This window comes from Enhydra lutris, unplaced genomic scaffold, assembly GCF_002288905.1.
Source record: "Enhydra lutris kenyoni isolate GAN:26980312 unplaced genomic scaffold, ASM228890v2 scaffoldscaffold44, whole genome shotgun sequence".
Taxonomy (NCBI): Eukaryota; Metazoa; Chordata; class Mammalia; order Carnivora; family Mustelidae; genus Enhydra; species Enhydra lutris.
In genome coordinates, this window is record NW_019154128.1 from 14966078 (window position 1) to 14988698 (window position 22621).

At 40.3% G+C, this 22621-nt stretch overlaps 1 protein-coding gene across 1 annotated transcript in view; it reads left to right on the plus strand.

The window, feature by feature from the left end:
- Nucleotides 1–22621, plus strand: part of LOC111155902 (von Willebrand factor A domain containing 3B) — a 214990-nt gene that overhangs the window by 48475 nt on the left and 143894 nt on the right. Inside the window, exon 7 of the mRNA XM_022516368.1 lies at nucleotides 5921–6052. Within this exon, the coding sequence (XP_022372076.1) occupies nucleotides 5921–6052 (132 nt within the window). The remainder of the gene's footprint in view (nucleotides 1–5920; nucleotides 6053–22621) is intronic.

A 22621-nucleotide genomic window follows, 5' to 3' on the forward strand; every position in this document is an offset into this window, starting at 1 on the left:
AAAATGGCCTGGATAGGTATCTAGAAGTTGGTATGTCAGGGCTTCTCCAGCACTTCGAAGGGGAAGGAGCGCTCTGACTTCTTTGAAGAGCCCTTTTTTAGGGCAGGAATAGGGACATAGGTTATTAATTAGTATACTGATTCCAGAAATGACTCAACTTTTTTTCTCCAAGAATATTTTGTATAGAAATAATATATTTACATGCCTCTCTCACCTATTAGACTAAAGTTTTGCAAAATTTTGTGGCAAAAGAATCACTGGGATGCCTTTAGGAGTACAATTTCCTGGAGATCCCCCACACACACACTCAGAATAAGTCTGGGGTATGGCCTAGGAGGTTGCACTTTGATAAGCACATTGGTGGGTTCTGACACAGGTTCTGAGGACCAAATTTTGGAAGGCTACGTGGAGTAAGAACCTCTTAAAAGCATGGACCGTTTCCTATTCATTCTTTATTTCCAGTGCAGATATAATAGATATTGATTGAATTTCGTTGAATAAATGAGTGAACAATGATTCTCTAAGAAGATGTCTTATTTAAAAGAATTGGCTTTCTGGGTCCTAGGTCAGTGTCTTGTGAGTTTGAAGAAAATAATTAGTCTGCTAAAACTTGTGAGTGAGACCCAGGGCTGCCCCAGGGTAGCCCACATGACTCATTTCACAAAAATGGGCTTTTTTGAGGACAGGAGGTTGAGCAGATGCTCATGTGGGGTTGCTCCCTCAAACAGTAGCCCTAGCCTTGCTGTTTCTCAGTTGATTCAGGGTTAGTTGATAGAAGTCAGGGAGCAGCTCTGTGAACATCTTGTGTTCTTTCCGTGCACTGTAGGTCCCTTAGAACCAGAAAGAAGTTCGGGCCTTTTTTGTGATGGAAAAGCTGAGAAACAACAATTAAAACAAATTTTCTCTGAAGGAAGCTCCTAAGTTCCCCTGAATTAATCATTTCATTAAAACACCTCTTGATTGGTGCCTTTTAAAGGATATTGCTTATTCTAAATAGAATAGACTTAATCAGCTAAATTTCATCTGTGGGCATTTGGGCATTGCTTCTTTAGCTATTGCTTCTTTATCCCTGTGCCCGTGTCTTTACCACCTCCTTACCTGGTGGCATCCAGAGCCTGGGGTCATCCTGGCTGAGTTAAGTGGAGAATAGTGATGGCTTATATTCAGGTTTTCTAAGTGACTATTGGATGATTAAATTGCATTGCATTGGCATTTTACGATGTTCCACCAAGAAGAGAGAGACCCCAGGAGATAGGCTCACACCCACTTAGGAAGAGTTGCCCATGCTGGGGATTTGAAGTTACTTTTAAGACGTCAAGTCCCTTGTGAAACATATATATTCATTGCTCCAGGAAAATTCTAGATGTTTATCCAGATGGTGAAATGACTCTATTTTCTTTAAATTGATCAGTGGTTAATTTCCATAGGGCCACTGAGTGCAGCTGCACATGCACCTCAGTGGTTGGGGCGGTGGGTCTGGATCAAGCCAGAAGATGTTCAGTGGCCTCTCACACCCCAAACGGCTTAATATATAATTTGACACAAGTAACCGGGGATTTTCCATTGCAACAGAAACTTTTGATTTCACCACTTGCAATACCTTTATGGCTGTCATTGCCCCCTTTCACCAGAACCTTATTGTAATTGCAGATGCCTGGGGATTTTACTCCCCTCATAGTTTAGTCAAAAAAACACATTGTATTGCTTTCTGTAAATAGAAGCATGTGATGCTTTTTCCTGAGAATACTGCCTTTTGATAGTTCTGTTCAGTTCTTTTAGATCCTCACAGCTGAATAGGAGTTTAGGGCTCCAGCAGACAGCAGTCTCTCCCCATCTGGGTCAGTTTTGCAGCCAGGAGTCCTGGGCAGTGGGGAAGGGCCACAGACAGATGAACCCACACTGAGACTAGGGAGGAGTCTGGGAATCAGGGTTGCTGATGGTGCTTTTAGTTTCTGGCCGGCCCTCTCCCTGTGCTACATTAGGTTGACCTGGGACCAGTGTCATACTTAGCTGCTTTTTGAATTGCCTTTTCCCTCCTACCCTGGGAATGCTAGTGCATTAGATATGTGGGGGGAGCCTTGTGTCTTTGTGGCAGGAGGATCTAAAAGGAAGGGACTTAATGCTTGAGGGCACATCATTGTTAAGGTCTGGCATACTTAGGGCATAGTCATATGCTCAAATGATGGGAGTCTGTTATATACCACTCAGAAGAGTTTCTTGCAATATTGGACCTGTCAATCCTGAGGCACGGCAGTTCCCTGAGGAAAGAATATATTAGGGGCTTGGTCATTGTTTCTTTGTAATAAGGACAATAAAAACAAGGAAGGATAAGAATTCTTGCTGAAAACACTGGATCTTGTGCTAAGTTCCGTGGAGGATACAAAGAAAGAAAAGACATTGTCCCTAAGTTCCAGACATTTGCAATCTAGTGAGCAAAGTCAGTCTGTGCCAACACAGGCAGTAATCCAGGCTCACACTACAGGAGAGTTTTAGACCATAGCTCTTGACAGCAGGATGACTGGGGACACACTGCTGATTGGTGAGCTATGTTGTAAGCAGCTGTGTACTAAAAATAAAGCCTGTTTGTGAAGAATTGACTTAAATTAGACTGGATTCAAAGTTATGCAAATACTAGTTCACCATCCCTGGCTGCTGCTTCTTTGTCCTCCTTGGAATTGGCGGTTGGGGTGACAGGCAGCCAGGAATTGCATATACTGTCAGCCTGTCTAATGGGGGGGGGGGGGGGGGGCTGAGAGTGTGTCCTGGAAGCAAAAGGACTGAGAACAGTGCTTGTGGTTAATGCCTTCCATGAGATTGAGAAGGGGCTGGAGGCAGATCACTGTTTGCTGGAATGGCTGGGCCAACCTTGATGGCAGAGGCTGGACAGTGCCTTGAATGAAGGTGGGCTGAGTGCAGTGGAGGGCCCTGAGTTTCCTGATGGTGAAGATAGTGGTGTACAGGGACCCTAGAGGCTAGGAGGACAGTGCCCTGACCAGGTGGCAGAACACTGGAGGGAACGTTTTGGGGCCTTGAACCCTGGACTTGATTGCAAGGCAGGGAGCAGGGCCCTTAGCACTGGCAGTGCCCATCCACCACATAGTAAGGGCTTGACATATATTTGCCAAATGAAGAATTAATGAATTGGGCTCTGACAACTGGACTTTATCCTGTAGGTGAGACATGGAAGATCTGACAGGGAGGTGGTGTTCCCCTGACATATCAACACATCTGACCTGGGGCTCATTTCATTTGTTAAATCAGCCAGTCTGAGAAATCAATACCGGGTGCTAATGAAAAACAGCAGTTTAATGTGACATGTCTCCCAGCTGGTGTCAGAATTCTGTGAGCCTTCAAATTGCTACCTCATGGCACATGGGAGATGGCTGGGCTTGTTGAGGCGGGGGTGGGGGGGACGTTTGGGTTGGAAGATTTGGTACTTTGTCTGGATGTCTCTTTGAGGAACCATATCCTGCTTCTGTGCCCAGCAGATCTTGGCTGGCTTATACCTTGATGATCAAAATCCATGTGGCTTCCTTGTGGTTTTGTATCCTCTGTGGTTTAGCCTGGAGCATCTCAAATTCACCGAGCTCTCTGAATACTGGACTTTCCTGTGCCTTGTCCTCTATCCTCTTACTCTTCAGTAGCTCTGTCTCCCTGGGTTGCAACTGTCTAATATCCCAGCTAAGTCCCTTAGAAGTATCCCTGATAAAAATGGCAGTGCTTCCTCTCTTCCTGTGGACTAATGAAACTCTGCATCCTAAGTCATGCTTTTTATTGCTCTCCAGTTTGTCCCGTTTTGTTTTTAAAGCAAATCTAGTTAAATGGACAGTTTTGAGTTGTTTGGCTTTCTGAGTGCCAGCCTAGGAATCTGAAGCTACCTAATTAAAACAACTAAACCAATGTATTGATAATCTAATTACTGTCTGCCCGTGGAGCATGCTATCACTTGCTGCCCCTTAATGAAACTTAAATACACTGTCCTGGTAGTTTCCTTTGTCGGTGACCTGTGGCTCACTCCCTCTTAAGATACTATTGACAAGTCTGGGGAAAATGGAAAGCCTTGACTCACTTGAAACTTTTAGCGAGGATTCTGCTACTTAACACCTCCGTGCTCCAGTAAGCGGCTGGAAGTCAGTTTTGCTTTTGCAGCAGCCAGAAGGCCTTGTGGGCTTAAGGTTTGCATCTGGCAGCAGATGCGGTATTTGGGGAGTTCCAGCATGGAGCTGGGCACCCATCATGTTTCACCCCTCGGGCTATCGATGGCTGTAGAGCCATGGTGGTCCTCCATCTCGGTCAGGGCTTGCCACTTGCTTCTTTATGAATACAACTTTTAATACTCTCTCTCTCTCCACCTGGCCAACTTCAGGAGGGCCAGATCCCCGGTGTCCCTTTACTTCTGCCCTGCCCTTCTTGACTACAATTGAAAGTCAGAAACTTTGACTATGGTCTGGCCTTGGTCTGTCCTGGTGGCTTACGGTTAATCACCCTGGGTAGATGAGTCTCGGGGGCAGCCCCCAGACCTGATGGTATTCTCTCAGTCTCTGTGGGTCTAGGTTCTCAGGCATCTGTGGACTATCATCATGTAGATGGGCTTTGTAAGTGGGATCTCTGTAGCAGCAAGGGGGGTGCATGCAGGGACCCTCTATAACCATCCATTCCTTTTCTAGGACAACTGTGCAGGGTGGCAAAGTTGGTAGAGTCACACCAACTTGGGTTTGACTCCCTGCTCTGACAGTCATTGACAGTGTGACCTTGGATGACTCATTCTGCCTCAGTTTCTGGATAGCTGTAGAAGGAGGACAAGAGTAGATTTGCCTGCAGAGCTGTGGCAAAGAGAAAGAGACAGTGTTTAGAAAGGTCCAAGCACAATAGCAAGCACAAAGCAGGTACCCTCAAAGGTATTTATCATTGGACAGTTTGGACTAGCTTACTTTAATGATAACGTTGTCCATGTTCTCTGAGCTGACTGTATATAGCTTGTGAAATTGAGTTAGTTGTTTAAGCTTTTTACTGGAAGGGAGTTTTTAAAACTAGAGAATATGTCTGCAAAATTCTTGTTACTACAACCATACTAGAAACAACTCCGGAGCAGTGACTATCTGGTAGCCCACTGATGCCTTGAGTAGGACCAGGCCAGTGGCTGGGCCCATGGATGCCACTGAAAATGGGAGGTATTCTTGTGGCCTCTTAGAATCAGCACTGGCCTCATGATGTTATCAAGATACCACTGCAGGATCTCTTATGTGGTACTTCTGTGGTCATACCCATTTCCCTCCCGGTCCAACACCCTTCTTAATCTCTGGAAACTACCAATCTGTTAGGGCCTGGACCTCTTACCCATAGGATAAAATTTTGATTGTGAGAATGAGATTAATATCTATATTAAGAAGCCATATCATTTTGAAAAAAATAGCATACAGACAAACCTAACCCTTAATTGAGACAGTAGAAATCCAGAAAAGGAGGCCAAAGAATCATTTCTTACACTAGGGGAAAATAAAGACTGTGAAGGTGGTTTTCAGAGAAGTGGGAAATCTCAGCTTAATCAAGAGAGATTAGGAATTATTACTTTCATATACCACTGAATTTCCCTTCCTCACCCTGGCTTTTATTAGGTGATTTTTGAATAATTTTATACTTTATCTTATTTGAGTATTATCAAGAATTCATCTTAAAATATTATGGCTGCTACAAATATTTACAAAGATTTATTACATCTTAAAATATGCATTTATGATTTTTTTCAGGTGACAGCACTTCCTTAAGAATTTCAGTTCTGATTCTCAGATTAGTAGGGAAAGTGGAAGTTGATGTTTGAAAATGTTCTAGAAACTTGGCTGGACTGTAGCAGGCCTCTGGAACTACCAGAGAGTTCTTGGGCCTGCCATAGCCACCCATTCACACTGTGTTTCTCCTCCAGGAGCTGGAGTCAGAGAGGACGTGTTTCTCATTTGGAGGGAGATAGAGGAAGCCTGCAGCACTTTGACTCAGATCCAGAGGCTGGTCACGGAGCCATCTGTGGCTCCATCCGACGTGGCCACAGTAAACCATGGTGCGTACCATTTATGTTCGTAGTGTAAGAGTCATAACTGTTACCAGTTGGGGATGAAAGGATGTTTCCTGAGGAGTTTTTCCAGAGTTGTGCTGTTTGTATATGTGTGTGTGTGTGTGTGTGTATGTAATGAGAGAGAGAGAGAGAGAGAGAGAGAGAGTGTGTGTGTGTGTGTGTGTGTGTGTGATTGTTCAAGAAAAACCAGCTAGACAGGCAAGTGTTAACTACTGCTAGGGAAAGACGCCTCAGTGTACAGCTGGGCTCAGTGTTGACTACAACATGGACGAGTGGGGATTTGTAGCCAAGGAGCAGGGTGGGGTTGGTTGATGGAAAATTACTAAGAGGAAACATCAGGGGTAAAGAGGGATTCTTGCTAAACCTACCTGACAGGATTCTTGCTGAAGGGAGGTCAGGGTGACCAGATATCACCTGGGGGTGGTGGGCTATGAGGACTTTGATCAGATGTAGAGGGTGGGGGATTCTGGCTAAACTGACTTAGCAGGATTTTTGCTAAAATTGGGTGATCCAGAGAAAAACATGGGAATCCAAAGGTGGAGGCCTAGTTGAGAAGAGTATTCAAAGGGACCTGAGTTTGGAGTGAGAAAGTCCTGGTTGCAAATCCTAACTCCATCATTAGGCATTGACCCAAATTAATTCCTTTAAGTTTTAGTTTATTCTTCTGCTAAGTAATTATATCCGTCTTGAGGGATTATTATAAAGATTAAGGTAAAATAATATACGCTTTGCACCAAGCAGGTATTTGATAAATGTTTGCTGACTCTTTTCCCTTTCACAGTTAGAGAGTATACTGATTCTCCTTTCCGAATTCTTAAGTTAGTGCCTCTGTAGGGCACTGGTTTCATTTAGGGCAACTCGGGCAATAATGGTGGTTAGCACTTACAGCACATCCCTTACATGGCAAGCTTTGTGCTAGGCTCTTCACAGTATTCACTCATTTAACCCTTCCTACAATCTTATAAGATAGGTGCTACTATTATCTCCATTTAGGTTAAGTAACTTACTCAAGGCCACAGAACTAGAAGTGGTGAAACCAGGATTCAAAACCTAGTTCCTCAGTAAAAGTACCCAAGTCTGGCTTTCACCCCAGACATTCTGATTGAATCCATAAAGTATGTGGTCTGGACATTGAGAGTTTTGAAAGCTCCCCAGGTGATCCTAATGTGCAGCAAAGTTTGGGAACCTTGGCCAGGCTGTATTGCCTCCTGGTACCCTGCCTATATTGCAGAGGTGTCAATGTAGGACGAGAGCAAGGAGCCAGACCAGCTAGGGCAGGGATGTGGTTGAAGGGGAGAAGTGGGGAGCAGACATGTGTAGAGAGGGAAGAGGAGGGTAAAGGCATGGGCAACCTTGCCCTGTGCAACCCGATAAATTCCTGGTGACAGTGAATCTTTCCTGTGACTGGCTGTCCAGCTGTGGGTCTAGGGCAGCACAGCTGCAGTTGCTTTGCCAGTGCCAGCTCTCTGGGGTCCCCAAGGAGGGGCCTATCAGGCTTGTCCAGAGGGGCTGCTCATTGGTAGTGACACCATACTCAGTGTGAACCCAAAGCATCCTCTGTCATCCTGAGAGAATGAAAATGAAGCGGGGGCTTGAGATAAAGTCAGCATCCATGCTACACAAGAGAGTGGTGATCCTGCTACTCAGGTGTGTTGGGGTAGTACAGTGGACTGAATTGTTCCCCCAAAGTTCATGTGTTGAAACTCTAACTCCAAATGTGATTGTATGAGGAGATAGGGCCTTTAAGAGGGATAGTTAAGGTTAAATGAGATCATAAGGGCGGAGCCCTAATCAAGTACAACTAGTACTTGATTAGGAGAGGAGAAGAAGGAGACGCCAGAGACCTATTTCTTTCCACACATGCGCAGAGGAAAAGTTATAGGAGGATACAGTAGGAAGATGACCATCTACAAGCCAGAAAGAGATGCTTCACTAGAAACCAATCCTGAGGGCACCTTGATCTTGGATTTTCAGTCTCCAGAACTGTGAGAAAATGAATTTATGTTGTTTAAGCCACCCAGTCTATGGTATTTTGTTGTGGTAGTACAAGTAGACTAAAATAGGGGGTATTTAAACTTGGGGTAGTTAGTCTTGAGGATTAAAAGAAGATTTTTAGATACTATTCCTAAAAGAAACAGAAAAGCAGTTGACCTCAGTAATTAATAGAAAGACAGATCACAGTCCCTTTTTTTCAAGTCTAATATACACACACACACCCAAAACTAAAAACTACACATTTTCAAAAGATGCTTCAAGTGTACTATTTCTATTTAAAAAGGAAAATTTGGGGGTGCCTGGGTGGCTCAGTGGGTTAAAGCCTCTGCCTTTGACTCAGGTCATGATCTCAGGGTCCTGGGATTGAGCCCGGCATTGATTCTCTGCTCAGCGGGGAGCCTGCTTCCCCCCCACTCTGCCTGCCTCTCTGCCTACTTGTGATCTCTGTCAAATAAATAAATAAAATCTTTAAAAAATTTTTTTAAATTAAAAAAATAAAAAGGAAAATTTGGTCTGGACCTTTCCACTCTTGGATACTCATTGAAACTTCTGTAACCTTGCTTTGGCCCTTGAGACCATGTTTGGAGTGTCTGATCTGCTCCTGTTGCCACCTATAGCACAGCATTATTGAGACAAAGGAGGATCTGCTTTCTCTGAAGGCATAGCCGTTCCCTAACTTTGACTGCTCAAGGCCTGCTAGGTCGAAGGAGATAGCATAGCCATCTGGAGGCGTGTGGGTTAGAATGGAGGAGGTCAGATGGGCTGCCATTGAATGTGAAACTTTCATGTGAATTAGACAAAGTCTCTCCTATACTGTTAATTTAAATAAGGGCATGATAATTGAAGATGTTTGCTATATACCTAAAGTAACTACTAAATGACAAAACAGGCCAATAAAGGAGATAAAATGAAACTAAAAATACTCAATCCAAGATCTGTCAGGAGGGGAAAAGAGAGCCAAGAACAAACAGGGCCAATAGAAAACAAATGGCAAGATGATAGATAGAAATGTAACCATACATACATCAAGATGTATTAATTTGTACACTTTACATGTGCCTGGTTTACTCTATGTCAGTTATACCTCAGTGCAGGTGTTAATAAAGTAAAAGAGGAGGATGTGGATCACTCCTGAGATGCTGAGCTGTTCAGAGATATTAGTGTTAATGCATCTGAGCATTCTGTGTTCTTGTGTGTGTGAGTGTGCCAGGTATGACTTTAAGATGAAAAGATGGCTTTTCTCACAAAACATTCAAGAATTTGTCTACATTAGAGAGACTTGACCCTTCTTTGGCTGATGCTGCAGCTCATCATTTCAGGAGCTCCTCATTTGTAATAACCTTCACAGCCATTTTTTCTCACTGGAGATAATAAGTCTAATCATGTTGTATAGTCATGCCAAGACTGGACTCTCAATATTTGGTTGGTTCAAAATATCAAACTCGATGTCAAACAACAAGGAAGGGGCTAGAGGCACACTGAAGCCCTACAGGCAATTCCAACGGAACACACGGAGAGCGGGGCAATGCTTCTTTTTATTATCATTGTATTAAACCACCAGACAGATGCTCTGTTGTCATAACTTGTGGTGAAGTACCCCGATTTGGGATTAGAAAGATAGTAATCCTCGCTCTGCCCACTCCTATGTGACTCTTGGCAAGACATTTATTATCCATGCCTCAGTTTCCTTATTTGCAAAATTAGGGTGACAATGATAATACCTACTCCACAGGGCTATTGGGAAACTTAAATGAGGAAATACATGTAAAACATTTAGAGCTGTGCTATCACACAGTTAAAGTGTAATGACGTCTATGAAAAAGTTAATCCATTTAGTTTTTTTCTTTCATTTATTGAGTGCTTACAATATGTAGTTCTGTGCTAGATGATGAGTATCATGGTAAGTAAAATAGACATGGAATGGGTGCTCATAAAGCAACACCTTGTACTGTTTCTTGCTTGGTGAGATCTGCACATCGAAGTATAATTACCAACTTGAATAGTGTGACTAAGGAAAAGTGTGTGCTCTTGGGCTATTTATTTTCTGGGGTCAAGGAATGCTTTCCTGAGGAAATGTTACTGGAACTGATATCTGAGGGTTGAGGAGTCAAGTTATTGAGGTGAAGAGGTGGAAGTAAGGGGAAAGTATATAAGCAGGCAACAGAATGGCACTTGCAAAGGTCCTGAGCCAAGGAGTATGGCACTTTAGAAGCATTGGAAAAGATGAGTGTGGATAGAACTCAGAGATCAAGTTAGTAATTGGCCTTTGATGAGTCTAGAGAGGTAGGCAAGCACTAGATCATGCTGGGTCTGTAGGTCATCATGTGAGATGTCAGTCCTTAATTTAAGGCCGGGGAGAAACCACTGGAAGATTTTAAGCAAGAAAATGATAAAATCAGATTTGCATTTAGAAAAAAAAAATCACTTTGAAAAAAAATCACTTTGGCTACTGGGTGGGAAACAGATTAAAAGAAGGAGGCCAAGTGAGGTTGAAGGAAGGGAGTTAAGATGTATAAGTGAGAGGTGATAAGTGGGCAGATCTGAGGGAAGATTCAGATATTGAACTTGGCAGGACTTGGTGGTATGGAAGTTATAGGTGTCAAAGCTAAGCTCCTAGGTGGATACCATGCTGGAAGAGAACCAGGTTTGGGGGTAAACATGATGAGGCTTGTTTGCATCTATTAAGACTGAAGCACTCTAGAGAGACCAAACAGAGAAGCAGGAGAGGCAATTGACTCTACAAATATGCAGTTCACATAGCTGTGAGTGACACACTATTGGATGAAACAGGCATTCTTGGTGTAAAGACCTGGGCCCATTAAGTGAGAATGCCATGTTTCTGAATCTTTTATTCCAAGAACTTTGGATTCTGATATATATAGAGAAGAACATATACAAATTCTCTGTTCTGTACCAGTAATGCCCAATCAATGTAGTAGATGAGTACTGTTTTACCAACATGATGACTTAAGATCTGAAAGCAAAGCAGACTAATTTCCAGAGCCCTTGTACATATTTACTTTCTCAAGAATCTGTTTCCCTTTTGTTCAAATAGGACTTGCAGGATGCGATCTGGGGCAGGGCACAGCTGGTTTCTTATGTAACCAGAAGCAAGTCTAACACTTGTCAAAGTGCTCACACTTCCGGCAAGGCAAAAGAGAAAATAATATTTCTTCTCAGAACTGAATTTTTTCCAGCATACTTTTACACCTCTAATGCTCTTTATAGTTAAATGAATGGCTGATTAATAAGCAGCAGGTAATATTGCTAAAAGGGCCAGGATTTTGTTGAACTCAAATATGCATTTTCTTATAGGTAGTAACCCTGTATTTTCCACATTAAAAAAAGAAACAGAAAAACATTTTAAGAATATCATGTAATGCTTCCACAAGTAAGAGTTAAGATGCCACTGAAAAACTTCCCCCAAAATGTGGGATAAGAATTAGTTCATTAGAATCCTGTACTTGTGGGACGCCTGGGTGGCTCAGTTGGTTGAGCGGCTGCCTTCGGCTCAGGTCATGATCCCAGCGTCTTGGGATCGAGTCCCACATCGGGCTCCTTGCTCAGCAGGGAGCCTGCTTCTCTCTCTGTCTCTGCCTGCCACTCTGTCTGCATGTGCTTTCTCTTGCTCTCTCTCTCTCTTTGACAAATAAATTAAAAAAAAAAAAAGAATCCTGTACTTGTGATGCATTAAATTTAGGAAGGATGGATATTGGAATGTAACACAAACTATGTTGAAATGTCATAGCTAGAATCATGTTATTAAAAAGTGACTGTGGTAAGTGAAAATGAAAGTTCAACTTACAAAGATTTGTAGGATGCTGTGAAAATAGTGCTTAGAGAGAAATTTATAACATTGAATGCATAAATTAGAAAAGATGATATGTCTAAAATCAATAAGCTTCCACCTTAGGAAACTAGAAAAAGAAGAGCAAATTGAATCTAAAATACCCAGAAGAAAAAAAAACAATAAAAATCAGAGCAAAAGTCAATGAAGTTGAAAAAAATCCCTAGAGAAAATCCAAGAAAATAAAAAGCTGGTTCTTTGAAAAGACAATAAGCCTCTAGCTAGGCTAAGAAAAAAAGAACACAGAAGTTACAAATATCAAAAATTAAAGAGGAGACATCATCAGAGATCCCATGGATATTGAAAGGATAATAAAGGAATACTATGAAAATTTTATGCCCACAGATTTGACTGAGTTACTGGCTAAAATGGGTCAATTCCATGAAAGACACAATCTGTCAAAACTTCCACAAGAAGAAACAGACTGTTTGAATAGGCCCATATCTATTAAAGAAATTGAATCAAAATTAATAACCTTTCAGAACAGAAAGGACAAAGCTCAAAAAGGGAATTGTGAAAGCCACTAAACAGATGTGACTCAAGGGATCTTCAATAAAATGAACAGCTGATTTTTAATCTGATGTTATGGAGGTCAGAAGCAGTGGGATGAAGTATTCAAAGTGGTGAAAGAAAAAGATTGTCAACCAGCAATAGTATATCTGGCAGAACTTCCCATCAAAAAGAAGGAGAAATCAAGACATTCAAGATTAACAAAAACAGATGTTATTGTTAGCACACCTGCCCTACCAGAAAAATATTAAAGGAAGTCCTTCAGGTTGAAATGATATTAGAGAGTAATTTGAATTCATATGAAGAAATGAAGGACACTGATAACTACATGGGTAAATATAAAAGATGGTATAAATGTGGTTTTTATTTACTATAAGTTTTTTTTTTCCTATCTGATTTAAAAGACAATTACATATATCAATATAGGAATGCCTTGGAGATACTGTGAGTTTGGGTCCAGACCACTGCAAGAAAGTGAATATCACAATAATTGAGTCAAGCGAATTGTTTGGTTTCCCAATGCATAAAAAGTTATGTTTATACTCTATTGTAGTCTGTTAAGTGTGTAATAACTTTATGTCTAAAAAAGCAATGTACATAACTTATTCAAAAATTACTTTATTGCTGAAAAATTACTAACCATCATCTGAGCTTTCAGCAAGTCATACTGATCATAGGTCATCATAACAAATGTAATAATAATAATAAAGTTTAAAATATTATTGAGAATTACCAAAATGTGACAGAGAGACATGAAATGAGCAAATGCTGTTGGAAGAATGGTGCTGATAGACTTGCTCAATGCAAAGTAGCCCATACCTTCAATTTGTAAAACACATGGTATTTGAGAAGTGCAATAAAATGTTGTATGCCTATGATAGGGATGTAATAGGGATGTAGTGTATACCATGATGACTATAGCTAATGCTGCTATATGATATATAGAAAAGTTGTTAAGATGGTAAATCCTGAGACTCCCCTCTAGCAAGAAGAAATTTTTTTCCTTTTTTTCTTATTTTTATTGTATTTGTATGAGAACCTATCAGTTGTATTAGTTGAAGCTATCATGGTAATCATTTCACAACATATAAAAACCAAACCATCGTGCTATATGCCTTAAACTTAGTGATGTATATGTTAATTATTTCTCAATAAAACTGGAAAAATGTGAAAAGATAACCCACAGAATAGGAGAAAATATTTGCAAATCATGTCTGATAAGAATCTAGTATCCAGAAGACATAAAGAACTCTTACAGTTCAATAGAAAAAAGACCAATAACCCAATTGAAAAATAGACAAAAGTTTTAAACAGAAATTTCCCCAAAGAAGATACACAAATGGCCAAGAAGCACATGAAAAGATGTTATAAGAGAAATGTAAATAAAAGTCACAGTGAGATAACACTTCACACCCACAAGGAAGGCTATAATAAGAGAGACAGACAATAGCAAGTGTTGACAAGATATGGAGAAGATGAAACACTTATATATTGCTGGTGGGAATATAAAATGGTGCACCCACTTTGAAAAGTCTGGCAATTCTTCAAATGTTAAAATAGAGTTAGCCTATGTCCCAGCAATTCCACTCCTAGTTATAAACTCAAGGGAATTGAGAACATATGTTCACAACATTTTCCAGAATAGTTCACATGTTAGGCCACAATATTATTGATATAGTCCAGAGGACTGAAATCATGTCATACATCTTTTCCATCCACAGTGGTATGAAAATAGAAATCATCTCAAGAGAAAAGTCTTCAAAGAATGCAAAAACATGGAGGCTAAATAACATGCTACTAAACAATAAATGGTTTCAACCAAAAAGTCAAAAGGAGAAATAAAAAATACATGGAGACAAATGACAATGAAAACACAGTGGTCCAAAATCTTTGGAATGCAGCAAAAGCTATTCAAAGAGGGAAGATTATAACGATACAGGCCCACCTCAAGAAGCAAGAAAAATCTCAAGCTAACCTTACATCTAAAGGAGCCAGAAAAAGAAGAACAAAGAAAGCCCAAAGCCAGGAGAAATAAGGACATAATAAAAATTAAAGCATCAATAAATGAAGTAGGGACTTAAAAAAAAAAAACAGAACAGAGCAAAGAAACCAGCTTGTTCTTTGAAAAGATCAACCAAATTGATAAGCCTTTTAGCTAAACTCACCAAAAAAAGAAGAGAGAATTCAAATAAAATCAGGAATGATGGGAGAAATTCTAACCAATACCACAGAAATATAACAAATTGGGCAGCCTAGAAGAAATGAATAAATTTCTAGGGACATATATCTTTGCAAAACTGAAGCAGGAAAAATAGATAACTTGAACAGATCAAGTACCAGCAACGAAATTGAATCAGTAATTAAAAAAAAAACAAACCACAAAACTCCCAACAAACAAAAGTCCAGGACCAGATGGCTTCACAGGTGAATTCTACCAAACATTTAAAGAAAGGTTAATACCTTTTTTTCTCAAAATATCCAAAAAATAGAAAAAGAAGGCAACCTTTCAAACTGATTCTCCAAGGCCAACATTACTTTGATACCAAAACCAGATAAAGACACCACTAAAAAAGAAAACCAAAGGCCAATATCTTTGATGAACATGATGCAGAAATCCTCAGCCAAATATTAGCAAACTAGATCCAACAATCCATTAAGAAAATCAATCACCGTGTTCAGGTGGGATTCATTCCAGTGATGCAACAGTGGTTCAGTATTCATAAATTGGTTAATGTGATGTATCACATTAACAAGAAAGGATAAATAACATATGATTATCTCCATAGATTAAGGAAAAGCATTTGACATAGTACAATGTCCATTTATAATAAAACTCTCAACAAAGTAGATATAGAGGGAACATATGTCAACATAAGAAAGGCTGTATATGAAAAACTCATAGCCTACTCAATGGTGAAAAATTGACAGCTTTTCTTCTAAGATCAGGAACAAGACAAAGATGTCTACTCTCACCACTTTTATTCAACATAGTACTGGAAGTCCTAGTCACACCTATCAGACAAGGAAAAAAAACATCCAAATTGGTGAGGAAGAAGTAAAGCTTTCACTATTTGTAGATGACATGATACCATATAGAGAAAATCCTAAAGATTCCATCAAAAAACTGCTAGAACTGATAAATGAATTCAGTGAAGTTGCAGGATGTAAAATTAACATACAGATCTATTGCATTTCTATACACTAATAATGAAGTAGCAGAAGAATAATTAAGAAAACAATTGCATTATGATTGTAACAAAAAGAATGAAGAGATTATGCTGAGTGAAATAAGTCAAGCAGAGAGAGCCAATTATCATATGGTTTCACTTATTTGTGGAGCATAACAAATAGCATGGAGGACATGGGGAGTTAGGAGAAGGGAGTTGGGGGAAATTGGAAGGGGAGGTGAACCATGAGAGACTATGGACTCTGAAAAACAATCTGAAGGGTTTGAAGAGGTTGGGGGGTGGGAGGTTGGGGGAACCAGGTGGTGGGTATTAGAGAGGGCATGGATTGCATGGAGCACTGGGTGTGGTACAAAAACAATGAATACTGTTATGCTGAAAATAAATTTTAAAAAATGTTTAAAAAAAAAAAGAATGAAATGCCTGGGAATAAACTTAACTAAGGAGATGGGAGAGCTATACTCTGAAAACTATAAAACATTGACAAAAGAAATCGAAGACAATGCAAACAAAAAGGTAGTCTGTGCTCATGGATTAGAAGAACGAGTATTATTAAAATGTCCATACTATCCAAAGTAATCTAGAGATTTAATGCAGTCTCTATCAAAATACCAACATTTTTCACAGAACAAATAATTCTAAAATTTGTGTGGAGCCACAAAAGACCCCAAATATACAAAGCAGTCTTGAGAAAGAACAACAACCCTGGAGGTATCACAATCCCAGATTTCAAGACCTATTACAAAGCTATACTAATCAAAACAATGTGATACTCCCCCAAAACAAACACAGTGATCAATGGAACAGAATAGAAAGTCCAGAAATAAACCCATGCTTTTATGGTCAGTTAATTTACAACAAAGGAAGCAAGAATATATAGTGGGAAGAAGATAATCTCTTCAACAAATGGTGTTGGGAATACTGGGCAGCTATGTACAAAAGAATGAAACTGGATCACTGTCTTATACCATACACACAAATAAACCTAAAGTGAATTAAGGACAAATGTGAGACCTGAAGCCATGAAACTCCTGGAAGGAAACATAGGCAGTAATTTCTTTGACATCGACTGTAGAAACATTTTTCTAGATAAGTCTTTTCTGGCAAGGGAAACGAGCAAAATTAAATTATTGGACTGTGCTAAAATAAAAAAGTTTTTGCACAGTGGAGGAAACCATCAACAAAAAGGGAAACCAACCTACTGAGTGAGAAAAGATACTTGGAAATGATACATCTGATAAGGGGTTAATATAAAAAATATATAAAGAATGTATACAACTCAACACATAAAAAAAATCCAATTTAAAAATGGACAGCGGACCTGAAGATATTTTTCCAAAGAAGATATACAAAGGGCCCACAGACACATGAAAAGATGCTCAACACCAGTAATCATCAGGGAAATACAAAATAAAACCACAATGAAATATTACTTTGCACCTGACAGAATGGCTAGAATAAAAAGCAGGAAATAACAAGAGGATGTTAAAACAAAAAAAACAACAAAAAAAGGAATCCCTGTGCATGGTTGGTGGGGATGCAAATTGGTACAACCACTGTGGAAAACAGTATGGAGGTTCCTCAAAAAATTAAATACAGAATTGCTGTATAATCCAATAATTCCACTGCTGTGTATTTATCCAAGAAAACACTAATTCAAAAAATACATGCCTCCTTTGTTTATTGCAACATTATTTTCAATAGTCAAGAGATGGAAGAGACCCAAATGTCCATCAATGGATGAAAGGCTAAAGAAGACATGGTGTATATACCAATGGAATATTAGCCATAAAAAATAATGAAATCTTGCCATTTGCAACAATATGAATTGGCCTAGATTTTTTAGTGCTGAGTGAAATAAGTCAGTCAGAGAAAGACACATGTCATATGATTTTACTTATATATGAAACTTAAAGAAAAAAGAGACAGACAAAAAGCTGACTGGTGATTGCTAGAAAGGAGATCGGGGTGGGGATAGGTGAAACACCTAAAGGGAATTAAGAGTACAGTTATCTTGGTGAACAACTATATAACATAGTTGAATCCTATTGTACACTTGAAACTCCTGTAATACCATATATTATACTTGAATTTTAAGAAGTCCTTAAAAAGACATCAGTTAACACAAAAACTAGTACATGATTATGCATAGCATCATAATAGCCAAAAAACAAAAAAGTGGAAACAACTTAAATGTTTAGTAACTGATTAATAAATAAGCAAATGCAGTCTATCCCTACAGTGGAATATTATGCAGCCATAATAAGTTATGTGGCATGGATACATGTGACAGCACAGATTAACTTTGAAAGCATTATGTTAATTGAAACAAACCAGACATAAAAGGCCATACATAGTGTGTAGGTTGCTGTTTACATGAAGTGTCCAGAATAGACAAATCCATAGAGTAAACTCATGATAGGGAGAGAGTAAGGGAAATGGTGAGTGACTTCTAATGAGCATAGGGTTTCTTTGTGGGGTAAGGAAGATGTGTTGGAATTAAATAGTAATGTTGGTTGCACAACCATGTAAATAAACTAAAAACCACTTAACTATACTTTTTTTTAAAAAAGATTTTATTTACTTATATGACTGACAGAGATCACAAGTGGGCAGAGAGGCAGGCAGAGGGAGGGGGGGAAGCAGAGAGCCCAATGTGGAGCTTGATCCCAGGACCCTGAGAGCATGACCTGAGCCAAAGGCAGAGGCTTAACCCACTGAGCCTCCCAGGCGCCCCTCAACTGTATTCTTTAAAAGTGTTAGTTGCATAGTATATGAATTATATCTCAAAAAACAAGTTTTTAAAGAATACATGAAATAAATAGGCTGGCAACCCCCCCCCCCCAAACCCTGGCATTGGTGATGCAGGATCAAAAAAGTGGCACTATTTTAATTTCCCTATGGAAGCAGATTCAAATTTCTCTGTTGGCTTCATCCCAATATCCATACTCTGCTCTGTGGTTCCCATTATCACTACCATGTGACCCTCATGTTCTCAATCTAAAGTTTCCAAAGTCTGCCAATCAGTCCCCTTCTCATTTTTTAATCTTGATTTTCCACTTTATCCCAAGCATCTTGAATTGGTTTATCTTGCCACGTCATGCTATTTTTAAAGAAATAGTTGCCAGAGGTATAATTTGTTGCTTATGTCACGGATCCTTGACTATTTAGAGTTTATTTTAAATACTGTTGTAGATGAAGACACACTACAGTGTGGTTTTTGCAGTTCTTCTCTTGGAATGTGTGCTCTGCCAGTGGTTTCTTCTCAGCCTCCATGCAGGTCTGTCCCAGACTGACTGTTGCTCCTTATTTCTCAACAGCCAGTTGCAGACCTTGGAGTTTAAACTTTCTACCTGCAGCTGCCTCATTCACAGCCCACCTGTAAAGCAAGTATTTTTCTCAGTTTCCTTTTTTCAGAATTAGGCAGAAGAGAAAGTAAGAGGAATGTGGAATGGTGTCCTTGAGATGGCGTTAGCTCCTCTCCCACCTCCTGTCCACTGCTGGCGCTTTTTGGTCTTAATGTCTGCCTTTGCTCAATTTCTTTTCCCTCCTCCTTTCCCCCACTGAGGATTGTAGGAATTAGAGACACTCAGGGTTGAAATCATTTTTCCACTGGTTTACAGACAAGTTGGGTAAACCATGGAACTCTTTTCCACAGAGATTTTGCTTTGATTTTTACCTGCATTAAAGAGAGAAGTAAAAATCACTTAATGGTTTCCAGGGCCTAGAATTCATCTAAATTTTCCCATTGTATGCTAGTCCACTCAGGACTGACTCTACAACTGGCCATTTGACTTAGTGCCATATTAGAGATGTGACTTCAGTCATGTCACTACATCTTGTTCCTCGGCCCTCATGTGTATAATCCTTGTATCACTCAAGAGAACAGTTACCCAAACCTGCCTAGCAGGTCAGTTCTGTCGAATATTGGTGGGTTACCATTCTCTTCCTCTGCCTCCCCTTTTCCCCTTTCTAGGCTCCTGTGCAGTGCCAGGTAAATATGCTCAGCACATGGCGCTTTCACAACTGTAGATGAACAGCCAATATCTGTCAGTCAGCAAGTAGAGTGAGCAAAGTATATGACTGCCGAGAGACAGGGTGCTCTCCTGAGCCATGCTGTCAACACGTCTTCTCAGTGCCCACCCCAGTGGGCTTCACTGTCTCACCTGCAGACAACCCTAGGCCCAACAGTTGCTGTCTGCTGACACATGGCTGGATTTCTTGTCCTAACAGTTGCCACTTCTCTCTCTCTCCCAGCTATCCTTAAATCATTCCTTTCTTCCTTCCTCCCCCCATCTTCTCCCCTCCCCTCCCCTTTCCTCTCTTTCTTTCCCTTCCCTTCTTTATTCCCTCCCTGTCCCCCGTCCTCTCTTCCTTCCCTCCCACACCCCATCCCCCATCCTTCCCTTCTTTCATTGGACATCACTTTTGGCTTCTTCTGAATCTTTCCTTTTCAACTACTTCACAGCATCCTTTGCCATGTCACTTCCCATGGGGTAGCCAAGTGTTGGCTTAGTATCTCATGACACTCACAGTAACAGGGATGTTGGAAAGTGTGTACCAAACTGTGGTCTGTCAAATAGAAACCCTCCCAAATGTTTTATACAGAAAGGTTCTAGGACTATAGAACTTTAGGAAATACTATTTATGCCTCTACCTATGGTGAGTCCCACTGCTGATTCCTCAGACAAGCCCTGTGAAAAAGAACCTGTTGAAACTATTTTCAGCCTCCCCAATTTTTTTGCTAAGAAACCATCTTTCTGACTAAGAGCCACTGACACGTAGGAGAAGCAAGGTTCGTGGACCACAGTGTAAGAAACATTGAACTTGATGCTCTCTGAGGTTGGTTCCAGATCTAGAGCTCTAATTTATTCATTAGCTGATGGTTCTCTTGAGAGGCTCACGGACGTAACATGGCAGGAATGTGGTGCTGGACAAGCAATCTTCAATGGAGGAGATGACCATATTAATCAAGGTTCTTCAGAGAAACAGAATCAACAGGGTGTGTGTGTGTGCGAAGAGAGAAAGAGATTGAGACAGAAATGGAGATATTTAAGGAATTGGCTCACATGAGTTTGGAAACTCCCAAGTCCAAACTCTGCAGGGCACACCAATCTGCCTTCATGAGCTGGTGTTGCGTTTCAGGTCCCAAGGCGGTCTGCTGTCAGAATTCTCTCTTTTTCAGAGGACTTCAGTCTTTTTCCTATTAAAGACCTTCAAGTGAATGGAGGAGGCTGTTTCATGATATGGAGGGTAATCTGTTTTACTCAAAGTCTACTGATTTAAATGTTCTCTCACCTAAAAATACCTTCACAGAAATATCTAGAACAATCTTTGACCAAATATCTGGGTACTGTGGCCCAGCCAAGTCCACACATTAGATTAATTATCGCCATGGGAAGGGCAGTTATGGTGATAAGTCCTTGGTGGTCATGAGCCACTAGGGAACGACACCTTGAGGGGAGGAGTAGGCACAGATAAACAGTGCCCAATTTGTCTTTTTGCTATGGCCCTGGCTATAGCAGTGATGTTTCAAAAGCATTTGCCAGTAGGTCTTGGCGCATTAAAACATGTTTTGAGATCGACAAGTAGGATGAAGACAACCAGACACATTAATTCTGTGGCACAGAGGTGATTTGCTTTGTGCTTCTCCTGCGAGTAACTGAGAGAAAATCTTTAGCAGTCTCTCACGTGGTGTAGGATGAGCTATGAATTCTCATTTCAGTGGTAAAGGAAGGTATTATACTAGGCTCTGTGGGCGAGGATTTATGTAACACTTTTAATTAAGATAACTCTAGGGGAATGGAAAGAACTCTTTAGTAAGTGACTCTAATGAGTGGATAACTCTTTTCCCCTCCACACCTGGGGAATACGAGGCTCAGCCACTAATTGGTGTAATTAGCACTGCAAGTGGGCAGATTTCCCCCCTTTTCTAACTTTCTTTAGCTTTGGAGCACCTAGGCTCTTTGTTTTTGCATGCTTTGCTGCCCCTTCTTTATTAAGTTCAGGTTGCTTTGGGGTTTTCCTTGAGTCCCCTTTTCAGAGAGTAATTGGGAGCTTCAATCATGCCCCCAGGATGATTGTACTTGCCTGGTCCTGGATGAAGCTAGGAGTCAAAAGTTAAGTCTCTGGTTCTTTAAAATCCCTTGTTAGAATTGGCTTGATGTGTTTTTAGGAAGTCCTTTTGTGGTAAGCTTGAATTTATCATTGAGAAAAGGCTCTTGTCTTTTTAAAAGAAGGCAACCCCAAAGCAGAGCAGAAACATTTGCTAATTTGTGTGTTGCTATGGATATAATTGAATGAAAATTTTATTTCCGACTACACCTGTTAATCAGAAACAAGGGAGGAGAATAAAGTAGGAAGAAAGAGGAGTCAAAGGCTTAGAATATAATTAACAATAATTGAGGAAAAATAGTCACTCAAAGGGTTTTTCCAAGGAGGCTGATCCCACTGACAAAAATGGCTCTCTTTTTGCTGTTTCCCTGTGATGCAGGAGAACATGCAGGAGAACCTCAGGGATCAGAAGCTCTGGGGAGCCTCTGATTTGAACTCCCTGTACAGGGAAAGAAGAGGCTTTGTGCATCACACAGAAACCAACTGCTGGTAACTGGGGACAGTGTGCAAAGGGGTTTTTGATGCCAGGCTGGCTTAAAGTTCAAAAGCCAAAACCAAGCTTCTTTCAGAAGTCCTAGCTCTAGTTGGTCTGAGTGTATTATTTAAAAGGTGTTCTATTAAAATCTGAGGATGTGGTTCACATGTAGCCTAACTTGGCAAATCCTTTACATACAGTTGAGAAATGGTTGACTCTAAAGTGTTTTATTTCTTCAAATCCTATTCTGATTTTATATACCCTTATATATAATGATAGACAAGTATGGGTAGTTTTTTTTTTCCCTAATATGGAGTGCTCTTTTTTTTGTTGTTGTTAAAAGTATAATTGAACTTGAATCTGTATGTGGTAGAAGCATAACTGATGGGATCACCAAATCATAATTTAGAAAGCTCTTTCCATATTGC